This window comes from Phascolarctos cinereus, unplaced genomic scaffold, assembly GCF_003287225.1.
Source record: "Phascolarctos cinereus isolate Bilbo 61053 unplaced genomic scaffold, phaCin_HiC Scaffold_5;HRSCAF=322, whole genome shotgun sequence".
Lineage (NCBI taxonomy): Eukaryota > Metazoa > Chordata > Mammalia > Diprotodontia > Phascolarctidae > Phascolarctos > Phascolarctos cinereus.
Genome location: NW_027555958.1, coordinates 455968621 through 455987949, shown reverse-complemented (window position 1 = coordinate 455987949; position 19329 = coordinate 455968621). Strand labels below are relative to the sequence as shown.

The 19329-nt window shown below is 42.0% G+C and overlaps 1 protein-coding gene across 1 annotated transcript in view; it reads left to right on the top strand.

Annotated features, from left to right (window-relative positions):
* Nucleotides 1-19329, top strand: part of USP24 (ubiquitin specific peptidase 24) — a 157835-nt gene that overhangs the window by 34022 nt on the left and 104484 nt on the right. The window contains 6 exon segments of the mRNA XM_020976911.2: nucleotides 1242-1407; nucleotides 6149-6216; nucleotides 11504-11647; nucleotides 12510-12632; nucleotides 17833-17868; nucleotides 18305-18370. Of these exon segments, the coding sequence (XP_020832570.1) occupies nucleotides 1242-1407; nucleotides 6149-6216; nucleotides 11504-11647; nucleotides 12510-12632; nucleotides 17833-17868; nucleotides 18305-18370 (603 nt within the window).

The following is a 19329-nucleotide window of genomic DNA, read 5'->3' as shown; positions in this document are numbered from 1 at the left end:
CTCTTTTTGTGGCTAAAGGGTGGATGCACCGTGGCTAAACCAGCTGAGGTATGTGATTGTAATGGAATGTTAATTGTGCTATAAGAAATGATGAGCAGGCTGATTTCAGAAAAACCTGGAAAGACTCACATGAACTGATACATAATGAGGTGAACAGAACCAGGAGAATGTTGTACCCAGTGACAGCAGTATTGTTCATGAAGAATTGTGAATGACTTAGCTATTCTCAGCAATACATGATCCAAGACAATCCCAAAGGACTCATGATGAAGCGTATAAACTGCCTGCCTCCAGGGAAAGAATTGATATTGATTGAATACAGACTGAAGCGTGCTATTTTTTTTTGCTTTCATTTTTTTTCTTTTATTTGAGTCTCCTTGTACATAGTGACTAATATGGAAATGTTTTATATAATTGCACATGTATAACCTGTATCTGAGTGCTTGCTGGGAGGGGGGAGAGGAAGGAGGGGTAGAATTTGGAACTCAAAACTTTGAATAGAAGTGTTAAAAAAAAAGAAAGAAAGAAAGAAAGAAAGAAAGAAAAAATAGAGGCCATTCCCAAAGGAAAAAAAGCCTCAGGAAAATCAGTGTGGCTGGGGCCTCAGGGCTGTGCCATGTGAAGATTGCTTAGAGGAGCTGCAAGGGTTGAGCCTGGAGAAGGAAGGCTCTGGGAGGACCAGGGAGGAAAGGAGAGCAGAATATGGAAGAGGGATTCCACCGGTTCTGTTTGGGCAGGGCAGAACCTGGAGCCGGGCGGGGAATCGGTCAGGAGGTGAATGTAGGCTCGACATTGTCCTTCCCAAGCAGAATGGGCCCTGCCTCGCTGGAGGTCTTGGGCAGAGACTGGATGGCCAGTACTAGTTGGGCTCAAGTGGACATTTCTTTCAGCACAGGTTAGAGTAGATGGCCTCTTCTTTTCATTCCAGCTCTGAAATTTGTGACTCATTATCAAATTGGAAAGATTGCTTGGATTTTTAAAGGCACTGCTGTGGATATTGAAAGAAAGTTTTACATATTAAGAACCAACCTAGTAGAGAATTGTTTTGAAAAAACGGTTAATGACCTTAACTACTTTAATGGTCATCAAAATCTTAGTGACAACTTCCATGCATAGTGAAATTTGGAAAATTCTATATCATTTTTATATCATTTATTTTGGAAATTAAATAATATAGCATAGTTAAAATTTGAATTTTTCATTTGTGTTAATAAAACTTTTCATTAACCTTTTTTTCTCAGAAGAATGATGAAAATGGCAACTGCTCTGGAGACAATATTGAGTTTCCTACAACCAACTTATATGAACTGGAAAGTCGCGTTTTGACCGACCATTGGTCCATCCCTTACAAACGGGAAGAATCACTGGGAAAATGCCTGATAGCTTCTGCCCGCCTCGCCAGGCTGGGTGAGTTTTTCCTGTATGGGGCAGGGGGAGAGTTACCTTATGCTGTATACAAATTCCAATAGAAAAGCAAGGCCCTGGGGTCCTTGGGATTCAGCCACAAGGCAGCTGGTCATGAATCTTCTTTGGTAATATTTACATTGATAAAACCATCTCTTCGTCCGGTGTCTCTGGTAGTAACAGCTTCGTTTGGAGGGGTCATTAGTGGCTTTTGAGGAAGCGGGGCTCCGGCCCTGCTGGAGGCAGGGACCAGATGGCTGCTCCCTCGGATAGTGGCTACAAGGACTGAACTGGAAGCAGAACTGGCTGGTGGTCTCCTTAGACCCTCAGGACAACGTCCTTCGTGTTGCTGTGTGTGAGGCTTCTAGTTTATGTCTCTGGACTGTCTCCACCAGGGTCTGAGCAAATGTGGTAGTTGAGTTGTGGTGTGACCCATGGGGCTCGTGGGCCTCCTCTCTCTTCCTCAGGGCACCTTGCTACCTGACCAGGAAGGAAAGGGAAGAGGAGGGGACAGAATAAGCATTTGTAGAGCACCAGCTCCTCCCACGCATTGTGCTAAGCAGTTTGCAAATACTGTCTCACTTAATCCTTACAATGGTCTTGTGAGCCAAGTGCTGCTATGATCCCCATTTGACAGTTGAGGAAAGTGAGGCAAACAAAGGTTAAGTGACTTGTCAAAGGTCACACGGCCAGTAAGTGTTTGAGACTGGATATGAACTGCTGTTGCCAGGCCCAGTCCTCTCTTTTTAACCTTGAGGAAGTCACCTTATCTCTGCCTGTATCTTTATGACATAGAAAAGGTGCTTAATAAATGATAGTGGGCGATATGAATGTTATTATCTGCAGAAGAAAGTGAGCAGAGTAGCGGCTCTCTGGTCCTCTCTTGCGCTAAAATTATGTATAATTCTGTGGTGTAAGATTTGTTCATTCAGTTGGTATTTGAGTTTCCTTTTGCTCAGCGTCACACAACCTTTAGTTAAAACCTCAGGTCTTCCTGACTCTCAGCTCCAAAACTCTTGCTATGTTGTACTGCTTAATCATATGTTTTTCTGTTATACTTCAAGTTAGATATGCCTATAAGTCTTAAGATAGTAGAAAGCTCATCATTCATAGCCCCAAGTGTCATTGAGAAAATAGTGATATGAAAATGATAAGCGTTTGAGGCATCAGAAAATTGGGACTCATGCAGTTTTTCCAGTGCATCTCAGCCAGAACTCCTCGCCCATCTCTGGGCTACGGTTATCTTCGTGGGCATCTCTCTGTTCCCATGTGCATCTTGAAACTACATGAGACTCTGATCATGCCCTTATGACAAAGGTTTGTTGTTGTTGTCTTTGGGGACACGCTGAAGCCAGGCCTCCCATTCAGCTGTCATCCCGGGGAGCACAGCCTAGTTGTAGGGTTTGGCTGCAGCCTCTCTCTGCTTCCCATCCTTGTTTGTCAGCATTTCTCTGTTCATTCTCTTCTGCAGTATGTCCCTCCTTTTAATGCTGGACAAAGATCACCTGTTAGGTTACTGGTCATTGGAATGAAGATTAGGAACTTGGGGGTTCTTAGTGTTTTCTCTTCCTTTCTCCTCTTCTCCACTTGTACTCTGCAAGCGGGAAAGGTATGCTTGGACTGAGGACAGTCTTGTAGCTTTGTTTTTTTCATAGAAGCATGGAGTCCTGCTCCAGAGCCTTATAGTGGTGTGGAAGTGGCCCTGTCATTGGAGTGCCAGGTTCCACAGGTCTTACTGTGTGTGAGCCCTACAATAGCCTGGATGTCTGTGCTCTGAAAAGCACCCAAGCTAGGAATTGGGAGGTTCATCACCAGTTTGGCCATAGAATGAGGGCTTTTTTTTAACCAGTGTGAGTAAACATTTATTAAGCACCTATTATATGTCAGCCCCTGTGCTAAGCATTGGGGATATAAATACCAAAAAAGACAGTCCCTGCCCTCAAGGAGCTTATAATCTAACAGGGGGAGAGAACACACAGAAGAAAACTAAAAAGTGGGTAGGAGCGGGAGGGGCGGGAGGGGCGGAGGGGGCTGGGTACAGAGGAAGGTCCCAGATCAGGGCACAGTGGAGAAATCAGAAGTCCAAAGTAGTGAGTTAAGTGGGCAGTGCAGAGGTGGCCATGCTGCGTCCTCTCAAATGCAGATTCTGGAGTCCATGACTCCACCTTCATACAGGGCAGAGAGTAGTGATGAGGTTGGAGTACCACAGCTGATTTGATCTTGTAGGTTATCTTAGACACTTGTAGACAGCCTGCCAAGTCACAGCAGGATTGGGGTTTGCTCTGGAGAAGGAAACACTCATACTACAAAACCATGCTTCCTTGAGGAAGCCTTGGCTTGTCATGGACCCCAAAATGGATCACCTGGTGCTGGGGTTTGAAATCCCTCTCAGGATTTGGCCAGACTTTGTATTCCAGCCATACAGTCTGGACCTACTTGAACTGGACTGGGAGTCGCCAGCCCACTATTCTAGGAGAGCACTCCTTCTTAGGACACTTTTCAGTTGGGCCCAGCTCTTCATGACCCCAAAGATACCGGAGCGGTTGTAAATATAGAGAGACTCTGTTTGCCTCCTGGCAACTCCCCTCCCCTCTCGTGGTTTTGCTCTGTGGGGCCAGACAGAACCCATTGAATCTGAAATCCTGGAAGACTGCTCTGCTGTCCTCCGTGGTCCTCCTGGAGAGCTCCGACAAACAGTCCTCACAGGGCCAAGACTCAAGGCCCCTGGCACCCTGATTTCCCTACCATCCTTGTTCTCAAGCACTTGCATTCTGACACAGGAGGAAACGTGTCCTTGTGTGAGTGAGTGTGTGCAGAGCTGACACAAAACAGACACAGAGGGGCTCTTCTGGGGGGTGGGAGTGGGGCACCATTAGCAGTTAGGGGAGAAGGGGGGTTCCAAGTGCTGAGGCCCTCAGGGCATTGCTGCAGGCAGGGCCGAGGCAGCAGTGCCTGGGAGGATGGGGCAGCGGGGTCTTCTCTGGTTCCCATCCGCTCTGCGGTCCTGCTGTCCTTCTCTTACCCTCAGTGTGACCTAAACACGCACACATCCTTGTTGCTGTCCACTTAGCAGGCCTGCTTCCTCCCTCACCGGCCCGTGACACTTTGGTCCCCATGCTCTTACATGCCTTTGTTTCCTTCGTCTGCACGTATGTTGATTTGGTTTGGTTTGGTTTTTTGGCTGGTGAGTTCTCTGTGCGAGCGCGTTGGCTCTTTCAGAAAACTAACTCACTTTGTTCCTACTTCAGAGCTGTTTACCTTTGTTTCTCCGGAGTTTTTTCCTGGCGAGTTTCCCCTACCTCTGTGGCTGATTTCCCCTCTAACAGAGATCACTAAGATTTCCCATGAAATCCCAGCTGTCTTTCCATACTCTCCCCAAAGCCATGCTTCATGTTTGACTGGTTCCAAATTTCCTCTTCTATCATAAATTCTGAGACTAAGTAATCACTTTTCCTTCAAAGTACCCATTATTATTACTCAGCTGTCAGTTTCTTTTTGTTAGTGAGAGTCAGATCCTGAACAGAATTTCACTTTCTTGGTTTTATCACCATTTGAAAGATGAAGTTACCATCAAGGTGGAGCAAGAAGCTATTAGACTTTTTGGAAGAAAGAAAGAGCTTTATATAACATATTGGGATAATTAGAAATTCCATCGGGCTCTGCTTGCTGGGATTATGATACATTTCTTTTTTTAAAAATTGATCACAATTTTTAAAAATTGTATTTAGAAATTACAAAGGATAAAATCTACCCCTTTGACTTACACAGTGCAAAATGGAAGCACCTCATTGTGGTGCAAAATTATGATACATTTCTTGAACTCTTCATCTATTTTTCTTCTCTGTCCAGGTGGGCTATAATATGTGCATTAAATAGGTGCATATTATATGTTAGGTTAAAGTGAATTGTTGACAATTAAACTATATTATAGCAGTTTAATTTTTGACTACATATCTATTGTTCCACCGTCCAAATATTTGCAATTTATATATAGTCCACTCTGCAAGTGAACTATATGAGAAACCTCAATTAATTTTCCTTTATTGACTCCTAAAGTTTGGAGAGCCTCAGGAAGTCATGCTCTTGTGAGTTCATGCTTTGCTTTCCACTGAGTTAGAAGAGATTGCAATTTTGAGTGCTTAGAGGAGACAGGACAGAGTTTAAATTTTCCTGAACAGGATTTCCAGCTAATAAAAACATTAATGGATTTAAAAGGAAGGCTTTAGCCTCCTCTACTGGTTTTTCAGCTGTGACGTATTGGAATGATCGTTGAATTTGAAATCAAGAGGCTGGATTCGAATGTCAGCTCTATTACCAGCTAGCTGTTTCTCTTTGGGCAGCTTCAAAACCTCATCTATCTGGAACTCAGTTTTCTCACATAAAAATAAGAGATTGGGTGAGATATTTCTGAGATATCTTCCGGTTATAAGACTGATTCTATTCTCATAAATTTGTCTTTGTGAAAAGAAATTATTTCTGTATAAGAGCTATTAAAAATGTTTCACTTTCCTATATAATTTAATAGAAAAAGGTTTGTTAGCATTAATGCTATGGTTATTTATATGAATATCTTTTAGAAGCCAATTGTTAGTTAGCCATAGTAAACCTAAATCCCAAAGAAACTATTGCCTCAGTCCTTTGATTGTGTGCACATTTAAAATTAGTTTTATTGTGTTCCATGTCTCTTCCCACTATTTAACATCTAAATTGAATGTAGGATGCCCTCTCTTGTTTTTACTCTAAGGTCTTTCTGAGTCTGATGAAAATTGTAAAAGATTTGTGGACCGGTGTATGCCAGAAGCATTTAAAAAGGTAAGTAAAATACTGTAATTCAGTTCTGGGTTTGTTATTATAACAGATCATTTCATGAAGGTTTTCCACCCCATTTAACTAATAAAAACCTCTTCTTTGAAAAAAGTACAGTAAGTTTCTGGCTTTTAATGTGGTGGTTTATTTCCCTTGATAGCTCTCTATTAGCATGTTAGCTTTTGGCTCATTTTAACATAACTGGGCTCTCCTACCGCTCTACCACTCTGGCTGGTAGAGAGGAGGACAGAGCTGAGAGTACTCAACAGTTATTGTATTACAGTATTATGCCATATTATGGCATTTTGACAGTAATTGTTCATAAAAACAGCTGTGTGCTTATCTCTCTTTTACTGAGAGAGGAAAAAAAAATCTAGTTAGGCCATTGAAAATAGGATGAAATCAGGCCTCTTCAGCGTTCAAAGTCATGCGTCTGCCATGAAGCGCTCACTTCAGAGCCAGAAGACACAGGCTCCAGTCTCTGCTTTACTTACTCTCTGTGTAACCTTGGACAAGTCACTGCTTCTCTGGCCTCACTTGGCTGATTTATAAAAAGAGTAGGTTGGAATCTGATCCACCCCCAAGTCTCCTTTCACCTCAAAGATCGAAGATACCGACTCTTTTTATATTATCTGGGACAGAGGTGTGAAACATGTGGGCTGCACATGGCCCATGATGCTCTTGAGTGCAGTGGGAATCAGGTTTAAGTATAATTGGGAAATATTTAACAAAAGAAATGAATCAGTGAAAAAAGAAATCTATAAACACGTAGTTTTCCAAGTCAGTGTGTGGCCCTCAGGGATCCTCGTGCATGGTTCAGTTGTCCCCATCTCTGACACCACTGATCATATGCACCTCTGATGTTGACCCCTTTTCCTAAAGTTTCCTGTCTGGTAACAATGGTTCTTGATTCTCAGTCATTCTTCAGTACCTTCTGACTGTTTTTAGCCAAGACTTATCCGACCTTGGCTTCCTGTGTGGTGAATCCTTGTACTCCCTCGTGCGTGCATTACAGATATTTCAGCTTTCTCTTTTCTCCAAGCTGGGTTATGCTAGTCAGTTCCACAAGCACCTATTAGTACTTACTCTGTACAAACTTCAGTCTAGGAACACAAGAGATAAAAAGGGAGATAGTCACTGTCCTCGTGGTGCTTGCTGTATACCATTACCTTCCCTTTTGTAAATAAACATGTTTATCTTTACATTAAAAGACAGCATCTCCCTTGATTTAGGATTTGAGAAATAATGAAGTTAATTTTAAAAGTGAATTGATATTTAAATTGACTTTTGTGAGTTAAAAAATAGCACTATTGCTTTAGAAAAGCTCATAAGTCAGTTGTCTCTCCCCCCCCCCGCCAGTATTTGACCCCTGGCACCTATCTAGTCTGGATTTTTTCCTTAATCAGCCAATTTTTTTTATATTTGGATTTAGCACCTCTAGATGTATATGTAAGTGTCTGTACATGTATGAAGGAGAATTCATTAAATAAGGGATATTAATAAGCATATCTTTAAAGTACATTTTTAGAGTCATGAACAAAAATGTTGCTAATTTTTTATTGTAGATATATTCAGTTGTAGTAATGAGGGGCTGCAGTCATAATTGTATTATCAATAATGTCGATGAAAAATTAAACCTGTAACTTAGAGGATCTAGGACGTCAGAGCAAGGGATTATTGAACCACAGAATTTAAAACAGGTGATCCAAAGCCGGGACCTGTTGTTAATACTGAGGGGTGAAAAAAGAATTCAGAAAGATTGTGACAGACCAGGACAGTGGACCGAAATGGCTTTTTTTTCTTAATTTGGATCTTTAATTTTGTTGGCGCATAGAGAACCGATGAGGAAATTCATTCCTCCAATGAAGATTGCCCCCAAAATACTGTTTTGATTTGTAGCAAATCCACCATGTCTCTCATAGTCTTAAAATTAAACTGAACAGGTATAAGTATTAAGTCCTTGGGAGACTCAGGAAAAGAATTTTACAGATATAAGATGGGAGAAGAATGGTCAGTAACTTGTCAGTCAAAATATCTTGGAGTGTTGAGAGTAAACATAGTTGGTATCGGTGAAAAGTATGATATAGCAGCCAAGAAATCAGATGATGTCTTGGGTTTTATTAAGAAAGGCATGACGTCTAGGAGTACTGAGGCAGTGTTCCCTCTGTTTTCTGACCTGGTCAGGACACTAGTAATAAACCTGCTGGGTGGGGCAAAGCCCCCACAACTTCCCACTCTACCCCTGAGTCAGCTGGGCTGCTGTGATACTCTCAGTCTTTTGGCTTTGATCTGCGTGCCTTGGCCAAACTGAATCCACAGCGTAACCACAGTGTCTGCACTTGAGAAGACTCATTAGAGGGAAGTTAGTTCTGACATACATAGTTATCAACAGTGATTTATGTATAGTGAAACTTGATTCCTGAATAGAGCAAAAGGTTACTTCTGTAAGGAGGATTACAGTGGATGACAGTTGATGAATCCTAGGTCCATGGGACATGGCTGGAATCAAGGTGATTCTTAACCCCTCGCCCAGCAAGAAGAGGGAGGAAGAGCACTCCCAGGCCTCTGTTGCTCTGCTCAGTTCCAGCCTGCCAGGCACAGTTTGGCGGCAAGGTCCTGGAGAGAGCCCAGGAGAAGCATAGAAAGCATGTGCAGGGTCTCCAGGCTCCTGCTGCTTCCCCAGCTGCAGGGCACGAGCATGGAGGGAGGAAGGTCAGAGGCCCTTCCTACCTGCTGCCGCTCCAGACAGACTGGGTCACATGCTCAGTCATGCGACCTTGCTCAGCTTCACCTGCCTGAAGGTTGTGTCACACCCATCCATGTTGGAAAACTTGCCAGAAGGAAGTCAGGCTCATTCACGGAATCTGACCCCCATGATGAAGTGAACAGTGGCTGCCCTCTCTTCTCAGGATTTGTCATGTTGAATCAGGAGTGTCCTGCCTTAGGACAGCGATAGGAAGCAGCCCACTTAGACCAGGGCTCCTTGGGGAATATTTGCCCTGGCAGAATCCAGGTAGGGGAAAAGCAGACTGTAGCCATCATCCCCCAGTCCAGTAGCCAGAGGGTGTCGCTTCTTAACTGCAGTGTCTAAAGGGACGATGTAGCAGAGGCACAGGGGCCACGTTTTAGGTAGGGAAGGTCAGTAGGATAAAGAAGGGCCTAAAGTTCCCGTGGATGTCTGGGAGGGACAGGAGAGCCATCATCAGGTATCATAAAACCAGGAACAACGGGGGCAGATTTGGGCATGATCTGAAGGTGCTCTGGGTTAGGTACTTTCTCCCACCCTCACCTCCCACCCCTGCTTTATTTTGTATGCTCCTTGAGGGTAGGCTGTATCTTTTTTTGTATTTGTATCCCTAGTACCTGGCACATAAATTTCCAAATAGCGGCAGTTCTTTAGCGGTAGAGCAGGCTGCTTTAGGTGTTGGTGGATTCCCTTCAGTCAAATTAGGTGATAGGGAGGCTCCTTTTTCAGATACTGATCAAACTACGTGGCCTCTGAGGTCAGTTGTTCAACAAGGATTGTTAAGTGCCCCTGGGAGCCTGCCCAAGCCCACAGCCGAACAGTCCCTGCTAAGAGATTGTGTTCTATGTGGGGACAGACCACATACCAAGATTATCCAAAAGAAGCAGAAGGTAGTGGCTGGGGGGATAGCTTACAGAGGTGGAGCTATGAAGGAAATCCGGGGTTTGAAGGGGGGGAACCTTCCAGGCATCGTGTGCGGGGGGGGGGGAGACAGAAGATGGGCTGTCTGGCGTGACTGGCCTCAGGAGGGCCTTTTTGGCTGCAGGCCTGGAGGGGGAGTTAGGTATCAGAAGTCTGGAAAGGTAGGCTGGAGGAAGGTTGGGAAGGGCTTTAAATGCCAAACAGGTCCTTTCCAACTCTGAAATTCTGTGATTCTGGAACTTTTAGAAATCATCTACTCCAACCTACTTGTTTTTACAGAAGAGGAAACTGAGGCCCCAAAAGGTTAAATGACTTGTCCAAGGTCAGCCCAGGTAGTAAGTATCAAATTGGGGTTTGAGCCGAGGTCGTCTGACTCCTGAGCCCGTGCTGCCCCCTTCCTCATTCCCAGTGCTGCTTCTAATAGATCATGCTGTGTCCCTTCCTGTGCATGTCGTTTGGGCAAGAGAAAATTAGGAGATGCATGGACATTTGTGGTCCCAGGTAGGGATGCCGTCCTTGCTGAGTTTAGGCAAAATGGAGGGCATTGCTACTATTGCTGTCCCTTTCACCACATTCATCTCCCAGCCCAGCCCAGGCTTGATTCTTCCTGGTACTCTGGGCTGACTAGGCCTCAACAGTCCCTCCCTCCTGATCATTTAAAAATTGTCATGCATGCGTGTTGTGGGTCTGTGTCTTCACGTAGCTGCATGCTTCCCCCTCATCACTCAGGTTCTCAGTCTCATCACTTTGAGAAGCATGAGCAAACAAATCATTTGGACTTACATAGGCAGGGGCTCACTGGCTATATATTCACATGGCTGTCCATCAGCATAGAATGGTTTTTTAAAAATGATGTTTTCTTCAAATTCTTCAAATTCATAATTTGCAAGGAATAACGGAACATATTTTGATACTGAAGTTGCATGTGAAACAGTCCCATTTTGATTTGTATCAAATCTTTTGTGTCTTAATGTATTTTAGCCAAGTAATGTGGCTTAGTTTATATCTGGAAAATTTGAAACTGAGTTTTGCCTCGGAAAAAACACTTTTGATCTTGAGAATTATAATTCAGATTGACCAATAATTCATGGGTCAATCCTGTTTCATGGTTTTCTTTCTGAAGAGAAGTCTTATAAAACATTGTTAAGACTTCAGTAATATTTCATAAGTGAAATCCTCTTATTTAAAACAAACAAATAGCTAAATAGTTTATTTCCTTACTTAGCTGCTGTAAGAGAAAAAGTAGAGGAGCAGGCCAACCTTCTTTGACAAAGAGGAACATATTTCCCTTCTCTAATATGCAAAAAGCTTTTTCCTTTCTACCTGGGTTCCCATGCCCCTGTGGGTTTTTTTGTATTTAAAATTTCCCCTTGGCTTCGGTGAGGCTTTTTTGTTTTTTGTTAGGACTGTAAATTGCTTTGCAAACCTTCAGGTGCTGTTATTGCAGGAGAAATGTACACAGTTAAAAAACATGTGTCCCTGGAGTCAGTATGACACACACACGTATAACACACATGCACACAGCCTCTTCATGTTACTTCACACTGGATTTGGTGAACCCTGCATGTAGAAAGCGTGGCCTTTCTCTTCAAGCTAAGCTCTGAAATGCGTCCTCTGTTCCTGCAGTTACTGACTTCCAGTGCGGTTCACAAGTGGGGCACGGAAATCCACGAGGGAATCTACAACATGCTGATGCTGTTGGTGGACCTGGCAGCAGAGCGAGTCAAGCAAGATCCCATTCCCATAGGTCTCCTGGGTGTGCTCACAATGGTAGGCTATCTCAGCGGGTGGTTCTTCTGGCTTGGACTCTTAAATACCTCCCGACTGAATCAAATGCAGAGGAAAAACTTCAGGTCTCTCCACCGAGCCAGATTTCAGAGACTAGCTGCTGTGGAAGTAAAAAAGGCATTGAAGGTGACCAGAAAGTCAGCAGTCAGACCCCTAGCCTCAGGTGTCTGTGTACAGCTTCACAGCAAAGGGAAACTAAAGCTCTGAGCCCACAGAGACAGAGGACTTTTTGGGTGTCCCTGAGACTTGGTGGAACCAGCCCCATGGCTACAGAATTCCAAGGAACAGGAGAGAAGGCAAGGGGAGCCACTTGGCATAGTGGGGGCGTGGTACTGGTGGTTGTTGCTTGTCCTCCGTTCTTGAAGAGGACCATGACATCAGGGAGGTGTTTGTCATGGAAGCCACCTCCTGGCCCCTTGGCATTGCCCGTGAGGGAGGGCACCTTCCCACCCCGGTCTGGTCTCAGCTGATGTGCCCTGCCCTGAAGGCAGATCCCACCAGGCCTGCGAGGACCATCAGGGCACTCACACGAGCCCAGATTAGTGGAAGCAGAGTCAGGGAGACCAGAAGTGGAACTCCTCAAACAGCAGTGAGGTGACCTGGGGCAGATTTTGGCTTCTGCTCTTCCTGCACAGGAAAGATAGAAAAGATTAAAAGATGTTTATATGAGTTTGTATTCCACATGTTTTTGTAGTAGCCAGGGCATAAATCTCATATCTTTTCTTGCAATAATTACATTAATGTAGGCCTTCCAGGAAAATATTTTTATCTTCTTCTCTAAATCTAACACGCGCTGCCATTGAAATAAGTAATAGTCATGTTTCTATGTTTTCTCTCTATCCAGGCTTTCAATCCTGATAATGAATACCATTTTAAAAACCGGATGAAAGTATCTCAAAGAAATTGGGCCGAGATTTTTGGAGAAGGAAATATGTTTGCCATCTCACCTGTATCTGCTTTCCAAAAGGTAGGCTGAGATGTCTTTCATCTCGTTATAGACGTTGCAGGGGAAGATAGGAAATTTTCTATGTTGTAAACACTAAAGCGTAAAAATTAAGTTTTTCTTCCCCTAGTTCTTAAGTGACATTGTGTATGAAGAATTTTACAAAGTCTTAAATCCCATGTGATAGGGAGCTGGTAGCACTAGGTTGAGTCCAGTCTAATCTAACTCGTGGAATCACAGCACTAGAAAAGAGTCTGTTCCAGGAGGCTGAATCCTACCCATTGCTAGCCTCGTTTAATTTCTGCAGTCTTATTACGTTTTCATTTTTGAAACCTTACTTAATGTTAAAACCATTTTTAGCTTGTAGGCTCTGTCAAAACAGGCATTGGCCTGGATTTATCCCTAGTGAGGTGATGCGATTTGTTTGTGATAGAATTGGGATTATTAAATAATAAGTAATCCATGTTTCATTGAAGTCCTTTCCTCACCTTACTATGAGGTTTTAAAGCAAGGTCTCTTGTTTTTTACACTGTTCCCCCTTACTCTTGATTTTATGTGTCTCTGTCACACAACACACACACACACGCACGCATGCATGCACCCTTACAGTACAGTTATCCCTTCCACATCACAACCTTTCCCATTGTGGTTTCAATAAGAAATTAAATGGGAGTTTTTGGGGAGTTTTGCAGAAGCTGCAGTTGACACAGAAAAAGCTTAGAAACTCAGAAATGCATAAAATATATGTGTAATATTGTATAATATCAACCCAGATCTTACAGTAAGTACTGTAAACACCTCATAAAAGAAAAAATTCAGACTTCTCTGGTGCAAAGGGAGGGCCAAAAAATTTTATGTGGATTTCCCAGATTGCCAGGAAAGGCAGTAATCCTATTTTGTTGTAAATGCATAAGCACAAAAGCATTTACTCTGAGGCAGCAGCAGTGATGTGCTGGAAAGACCACTGATTTCTGGAATCCTGAGTCCTGGCTCTCGTTAACAGAAGCATGCAGACCCTTCTCTCTCAGCAGCAGCAGATCCCTTCTGTAGTGGTCTTCATCATCTTCAGGTCTTTTGGAGGGAGCAGAGAAAATGAATGTGTATAAGGTGGTTTGCTGACCATCAAACTACATAGAAATGTCATCCACGATTATTTCAGAGCCAGGGTTGTTTTTTATTAAAGCGTGCACAATGTGGAAGAAACAGCAGACCCGCAAGTTTAACAGTCTCACAGAAGCAGAGATACAGGCGAAAATACACACTACACTGTGGATAAATGCTTGAAAAGTTTAGCATTTTTTTGGTTGTTTTGTTTTGTTTTTAATGCTGTGTTCATTTGAGTAGGATATTTGGGCTTCATAGGAAGTCGTTTTTACTTAGCAGACTGCAGTATACAGCCTGGGAGAGGGGACCTACCAGAAGGTAGCCACTATTTCTAGCTCCTGTGAATGTGGGATAAGAATCCCCTCCATTGAGTAAGAAAGGTCTCTGAAAAATGGCCTGCTTCCCAGGCAGCAGAGTGAATTGGAAAGACCAGCTGACTCTGGAGTGCAGAGGTCTGCGGCTTCACTGAGCCTAACTCTGGGCTGTCGCTTAACAGCTCTCTTGACTCCTTGCCCTCATCTGTAAAATCAGGGAAAGAGGTAGCTAAGTGCCTCAGTGGATAGAGCTCTAGGTCTGGAGTCAGGAAGTCAGACCCGAGTTCAGATTTGGCCTCTGACACTTGCTAGCTGTGTGACCCTAGGCAAGTCACTCAATCTCTGTTTGCCTTAATCCACTGGAGCAGGAAATAGCAAACTACCACATGAGAAAACCCCACGAACACTATGGTCTGTGGGTCGTGAAGAGTCGGACACTACGCAACACCAGCAGCTGGTGCAAATCCTCCTCCCTTCACGCCGGGTCATTGCAGCAGCTGCTGGTGGCTCTCCCTGCACCAGTTCTCTCCCGCTCTGATCCGTCCTCCTTTCAGGCACAGGTGCACATCTGACCATGTCACTCCCCTACTTGGTGTACTACCGCTTATCGTTATTACTTTTACTGTTATCATTATCATTATAATGTTCTGTTGCCTCCAGGATCAAATTCAGAATGCTTTCCTTGACATTCCAAGCCCTTGACAACCTAGTCTCCTGCTACCTTTCCAGTCTTCGTCTACCTTACTCTCCAGTACATATTTTTCATTCCGGTGACCCTGGCCTCCTGGCCGTTCAGCAAACAAGACTCTCCATGTCTCTACTCCAGGATTTTCACTGGCTTTCACCCTGCTTAGATCATTCTCCTTCCTTCCTCTGCTCTAACTACTGACCTCCGGGGCTTCCTTAAGTCCTAACTAAACTCCTGCCTTCTACCGGAAGCCTTCCCTAATCCTCTTAATTCCAGTGCTTTGCTGTTATAATTATTTCCTATTTATTCTCTGCATAGCTTGCTTTGTATGTGTTTGTTGTTTGCATGTTGTCTTCCCCATTAGATTGTAAGCTGTTTGAGGGCAGAGACTGCCTTTTGCCTCTTTTGGTATCATTTTTATATTGGTTCAGCCTACCCATGCGCAGTTAACATTTCTGCAGTTGGTTAAATATCTTCACATGAGGAGTGTTTTGAAATTGTGTTCATAGAGCTCCGGTGTGAGTCTTGGCAGGTAGTATCTCAAGTATCTCAAACTGTGTATAGTTATTTTAAATGGAGTTTCTTTTTTTGTCTCTTTCTACCAAGTTTTGTTGGTTAACATATAGAAATGCCTTTTCTGCGTCTGTTGAGATAATGATGTGATTTTTGTTATTGATGTGGCTAGTTATGCTTGCAGTTTCCCTAATATTAAGCCACCCCTGTATTCCTAGTATAAATCCAGCCTATTCATAATATGTGATCTTTGTGATTTATTGCTGTCATATTTCCTAGTATGATTATGTAAATATTTTGCATCAGTATTCATTAGGGAAATTGGTCTATAGTTTTCTGTTTGGGCATTCCCTGGTTTAAACCATATTTGTGTCCTAGAAAGAATTTGATAAGACTCCTTTTTGCTTTTTTTTCCCAAAAGGTTTTTGTTCTTTAAATGTTTGGTGAAATTCTTATTAAGTTCTTCTAGTCTTAGGGCTGTTTTTTTATGTATTTATTTTTTTTTTATCAGGGGGCTCATTTATAGTTTGTTCAATTTCTTTTTCTAAGATTGGGTTATTTAAGTATTCCATTTCCTATTCTGTTAATCTTTTAAGCAGATTGACATTTTTTTTGTGAATATTCATCCATTTCATTTAGTTTCTCAGTTTTATTGGAATATATTTGGAAAAAATGGCTCCTAATATTGGTTTTATTTCCTCTTTGTTGTTTGTGAGTTTACTTTTTTCATTTTTAATACTGATAACTTGGTTTATCTATTTGATTTTTTTAATTAAAAGCTCCAACTTTTACTTGTTAATTTTTTTTCTTAATTTTCAACCTTGTTAATCTTTTTTTTTTATTTTCAGGATTTCTATTTTTGTGTTTAATTAGAGGTTTTAAATTTTTTTCTCTAGGTTTTTTTAGTTGCATGCCCAATTCCTTTATCTGTTCTTTCTCTTTTGATGTAAGCATTTCAAGATACAAATTTTCCCTTTAGTAGTGCTTAAATTTTGGTATGTTGTCTCAATTTTATTATCTTCAGTGAAATTGTTGATTGTTTCTATGATTTGTTTTTCAATCCATTCGTTTTTTAGGTTTTTTTAGTTTCTTATTAATTTTTAATCTGTGCTTTATTTTATTTATTTATTTTTGTGAAACAGTCGGGGTTAAGTGACTTGCCCATGGTCACACAGCTAGTGAGTATCATATGTCTGAGGCTGGATTTGAACTCGGGTCCTCCAGACTCCAGGAGAGTGCTCTATCCACTGCACCACCTACCTGCCCCTAATCTATACTTTGAAGGCCCGTTACTGAATGTAATTTTTAACTGCATTATGGTCTGAGAAGGTGCATTTAACATTTCTGCTTTTCTGCATTTGTGAGGTTTTTATGCTCTGATACGTGGTCAGTTTTTGTGAAGGTTCCCTGTACAGTTGAGAAATAAGTGTACTCCTTTCAGTTCCTATTGAGCATTCTCCAGAGGGCTAATATAGTTAACTAAAATTCTGTTTAGGTCCTTAATTCTTTTTCTTGTTTATTTTATAGTCAGGTTTATCTTGATCTTAAAGGGGTAAATTAAGGTCCTCCACTAGTATAGTTTTGTCTCTATTTTGTCTTGTTTTAACTTTACTGTTCAGAATTTGGATGCTGTATATGTTCAATATTGATTTTAATTCATTGTCTATGGTGCCTTATTTTACCAAAATTTAGTTTCCCTGTTTATCTCTTTTAATTAGGTCTGGTTTTACTTTTACCGTGTCTGAGATCATGATTGCAACTCTTGCCTTTTTTTTTTTTAATTTCATCCAAAATGTAATAGATTCTACTCCTTCCCCTTATTTTAACTCTTGTGTTTCGAAATGTTTCTCTTATAAACAACACATTGGATTCTGGCTCCTTACCCTTTTGGCTGTCCTTCTGCAGTTAGCCTGTTAAAGCTCTACACATAAAAGGATTCTCAGCACACTTATTTAAACTTAAATTATTTGTTGGATTCCTTTTGCTTGTGAAAGAAGAGTAAATTAAAGTAAGGTCAAAGAACTCTTGGTGTTATTTCATCTAGATGCTTAATTTGTCCATTTTATACCTGGTCTTTAGTTGAATATTTTCATACATAACGGGGGGGGGGGCCCTTATTAGAAATAATTTTTAAAATGGAAAAATGAGTGGAATACAACCATAGAATGGTACTTTTTTTTTAGGGGGGACACTGACCATTTAACCCAATAGAAGATAAGTAGCAGATATGAATGAGAACTTACAAAGGTATATTTAGATGAAAAGTTATTTTCTAAGAAAAAGCTTATCTCAAATTCTATATGTCACTTAGCTAGAGAGATTAGACCAAAAAAACCCCATGAATACCATCTCCTGGCATCTCTTGTGAGCTACAGTAGTGTGATGGCTGAAACCCAAATATTCCTAGAAATCAGAAGATTTAGTTATAATGGACTTTATAAATTTTATAAAGTGGTAGCTGATATGCCTGTGTCACCTACCATGTATGTGTCCTGTGCCATCACAGCTGAACGCCTGGCACACACTCAGGGAGAAGATTTTGAAAAAGAAGAGATGTGTGTGTGTGTGTTTGTTTTTTTTAATTTTGCTTTTCCTTTTCTTACAGGAACCTCATGGATGGCTTGTGGATTTGGTGAATAGGGCGAGTAATTTTTACTGTGGGGTTTTTTTGGGGGGGGGGGGTCTTTTTTATTTTTAAAATGCAGCGGTCTTTATTCTAAAAAGAGAGCAGCCTCACGGGAAAATCAGATTTTGGTGCTTGTAACAATTTAAGATGAGGTGTTTTTCCCACTCTGTTTTTTATACTCCTCTTTTTGTTAATGCTACAAATCTCTTTTCCATTTGGATCTGAACAGTTTATTTCAGATTCCTGTCAGCTCTAGGATTTGAGCACCCTAATTTACATATACTCCAACACATTGAATTAGTATGAATAAATCTAAGAATTTAAAAGTTTTCTTGTGTTCAAACCTCTCAAGCCAGATTACTAAAGAACAAACTAATAAACGATTGGCTTAAAGTACTTAAATTGCCAGTGTAGTATACTGATAATGAACTTGTTCTTGTTTTATTGTTAGTTTGGTGAATTGGGTGGATTTGCAGCAATTCAGTCTAAACTTCATTCAGAAGATATAGAGCTTGGGGTAAGTTAAACATTGATACACTTACTTAGGGAACCTCCCTCCCTTTAAAGTCAGTAAAGAGCTAGTCTATGTGAAGAGACAGATTCTGGGGAATTAGGTCTGACATAAGATGTTGCTTTATAAACTACTAAAAGGTCCACCCAGAAATCTCTTCAAGTGTGTTGGGGGTCCAGGGCACGTGGGTGTTACTTCCATTTGAAGTGGGCAATCTGCTGGCGTTTTTAGGTTGCTTCCTGCCCTGAGTGTCTGATTGTTACTTTAGAATCTGTTCTTTCATTTGTCACGGTAACCACTGGAGGTAATAAAGGGTAAAGATTGACCCAGACCCAGAGGCTGAGTTCTTTGTTGGAGATCATGTAAGGAGTCCGTGGCAGAGCTGAGACACAGGCCTGGGTCTTTTTATGTCCTGTGATTGTCACATCTTCGTAACCACACATGCTCGCACATAGAATACACATCAGTAATCACACATATGGGCAGTTAGGACTATCTGAATAGCCACCTGGGTGGCCTTATGAGATCCTGGCTCTTTCTCATCAGAGTCTTCTGGTTGGGGGCGAGATGCCAGCTTTTCAGACAGGGTTGTAGAAATCTCATACATAGTTATCCTCTGAGAGACCGAATCCACGTAGAGGTACTTGTACAGGTGTGCCTTGCACAGCTCTCTGGGGACGTGGGACATAATCAGAAGGCCCTCAAGGTTTGGGGGTGGGGTGTAAGATGGGAGCCACAGCCCGGCTGCAAACAGCTCATAACAAGAGTAGAAGGGCCCTTGATGTTAAGAGGAAGGGTCTTTCCTTTGTTCTTTTGTTTAATGCTACAACTTTCCTTCCCATTTGAATCTAAACAGTTTTTTTTTCAAATTAGTGTCTACTCTAGGCCCCGGGAGAGTGGGATTGGCAATACAATGGCCACGTGCTTTGCCCTAGGTTGTCATGTCTGTGCTGGAAAGAATTTCT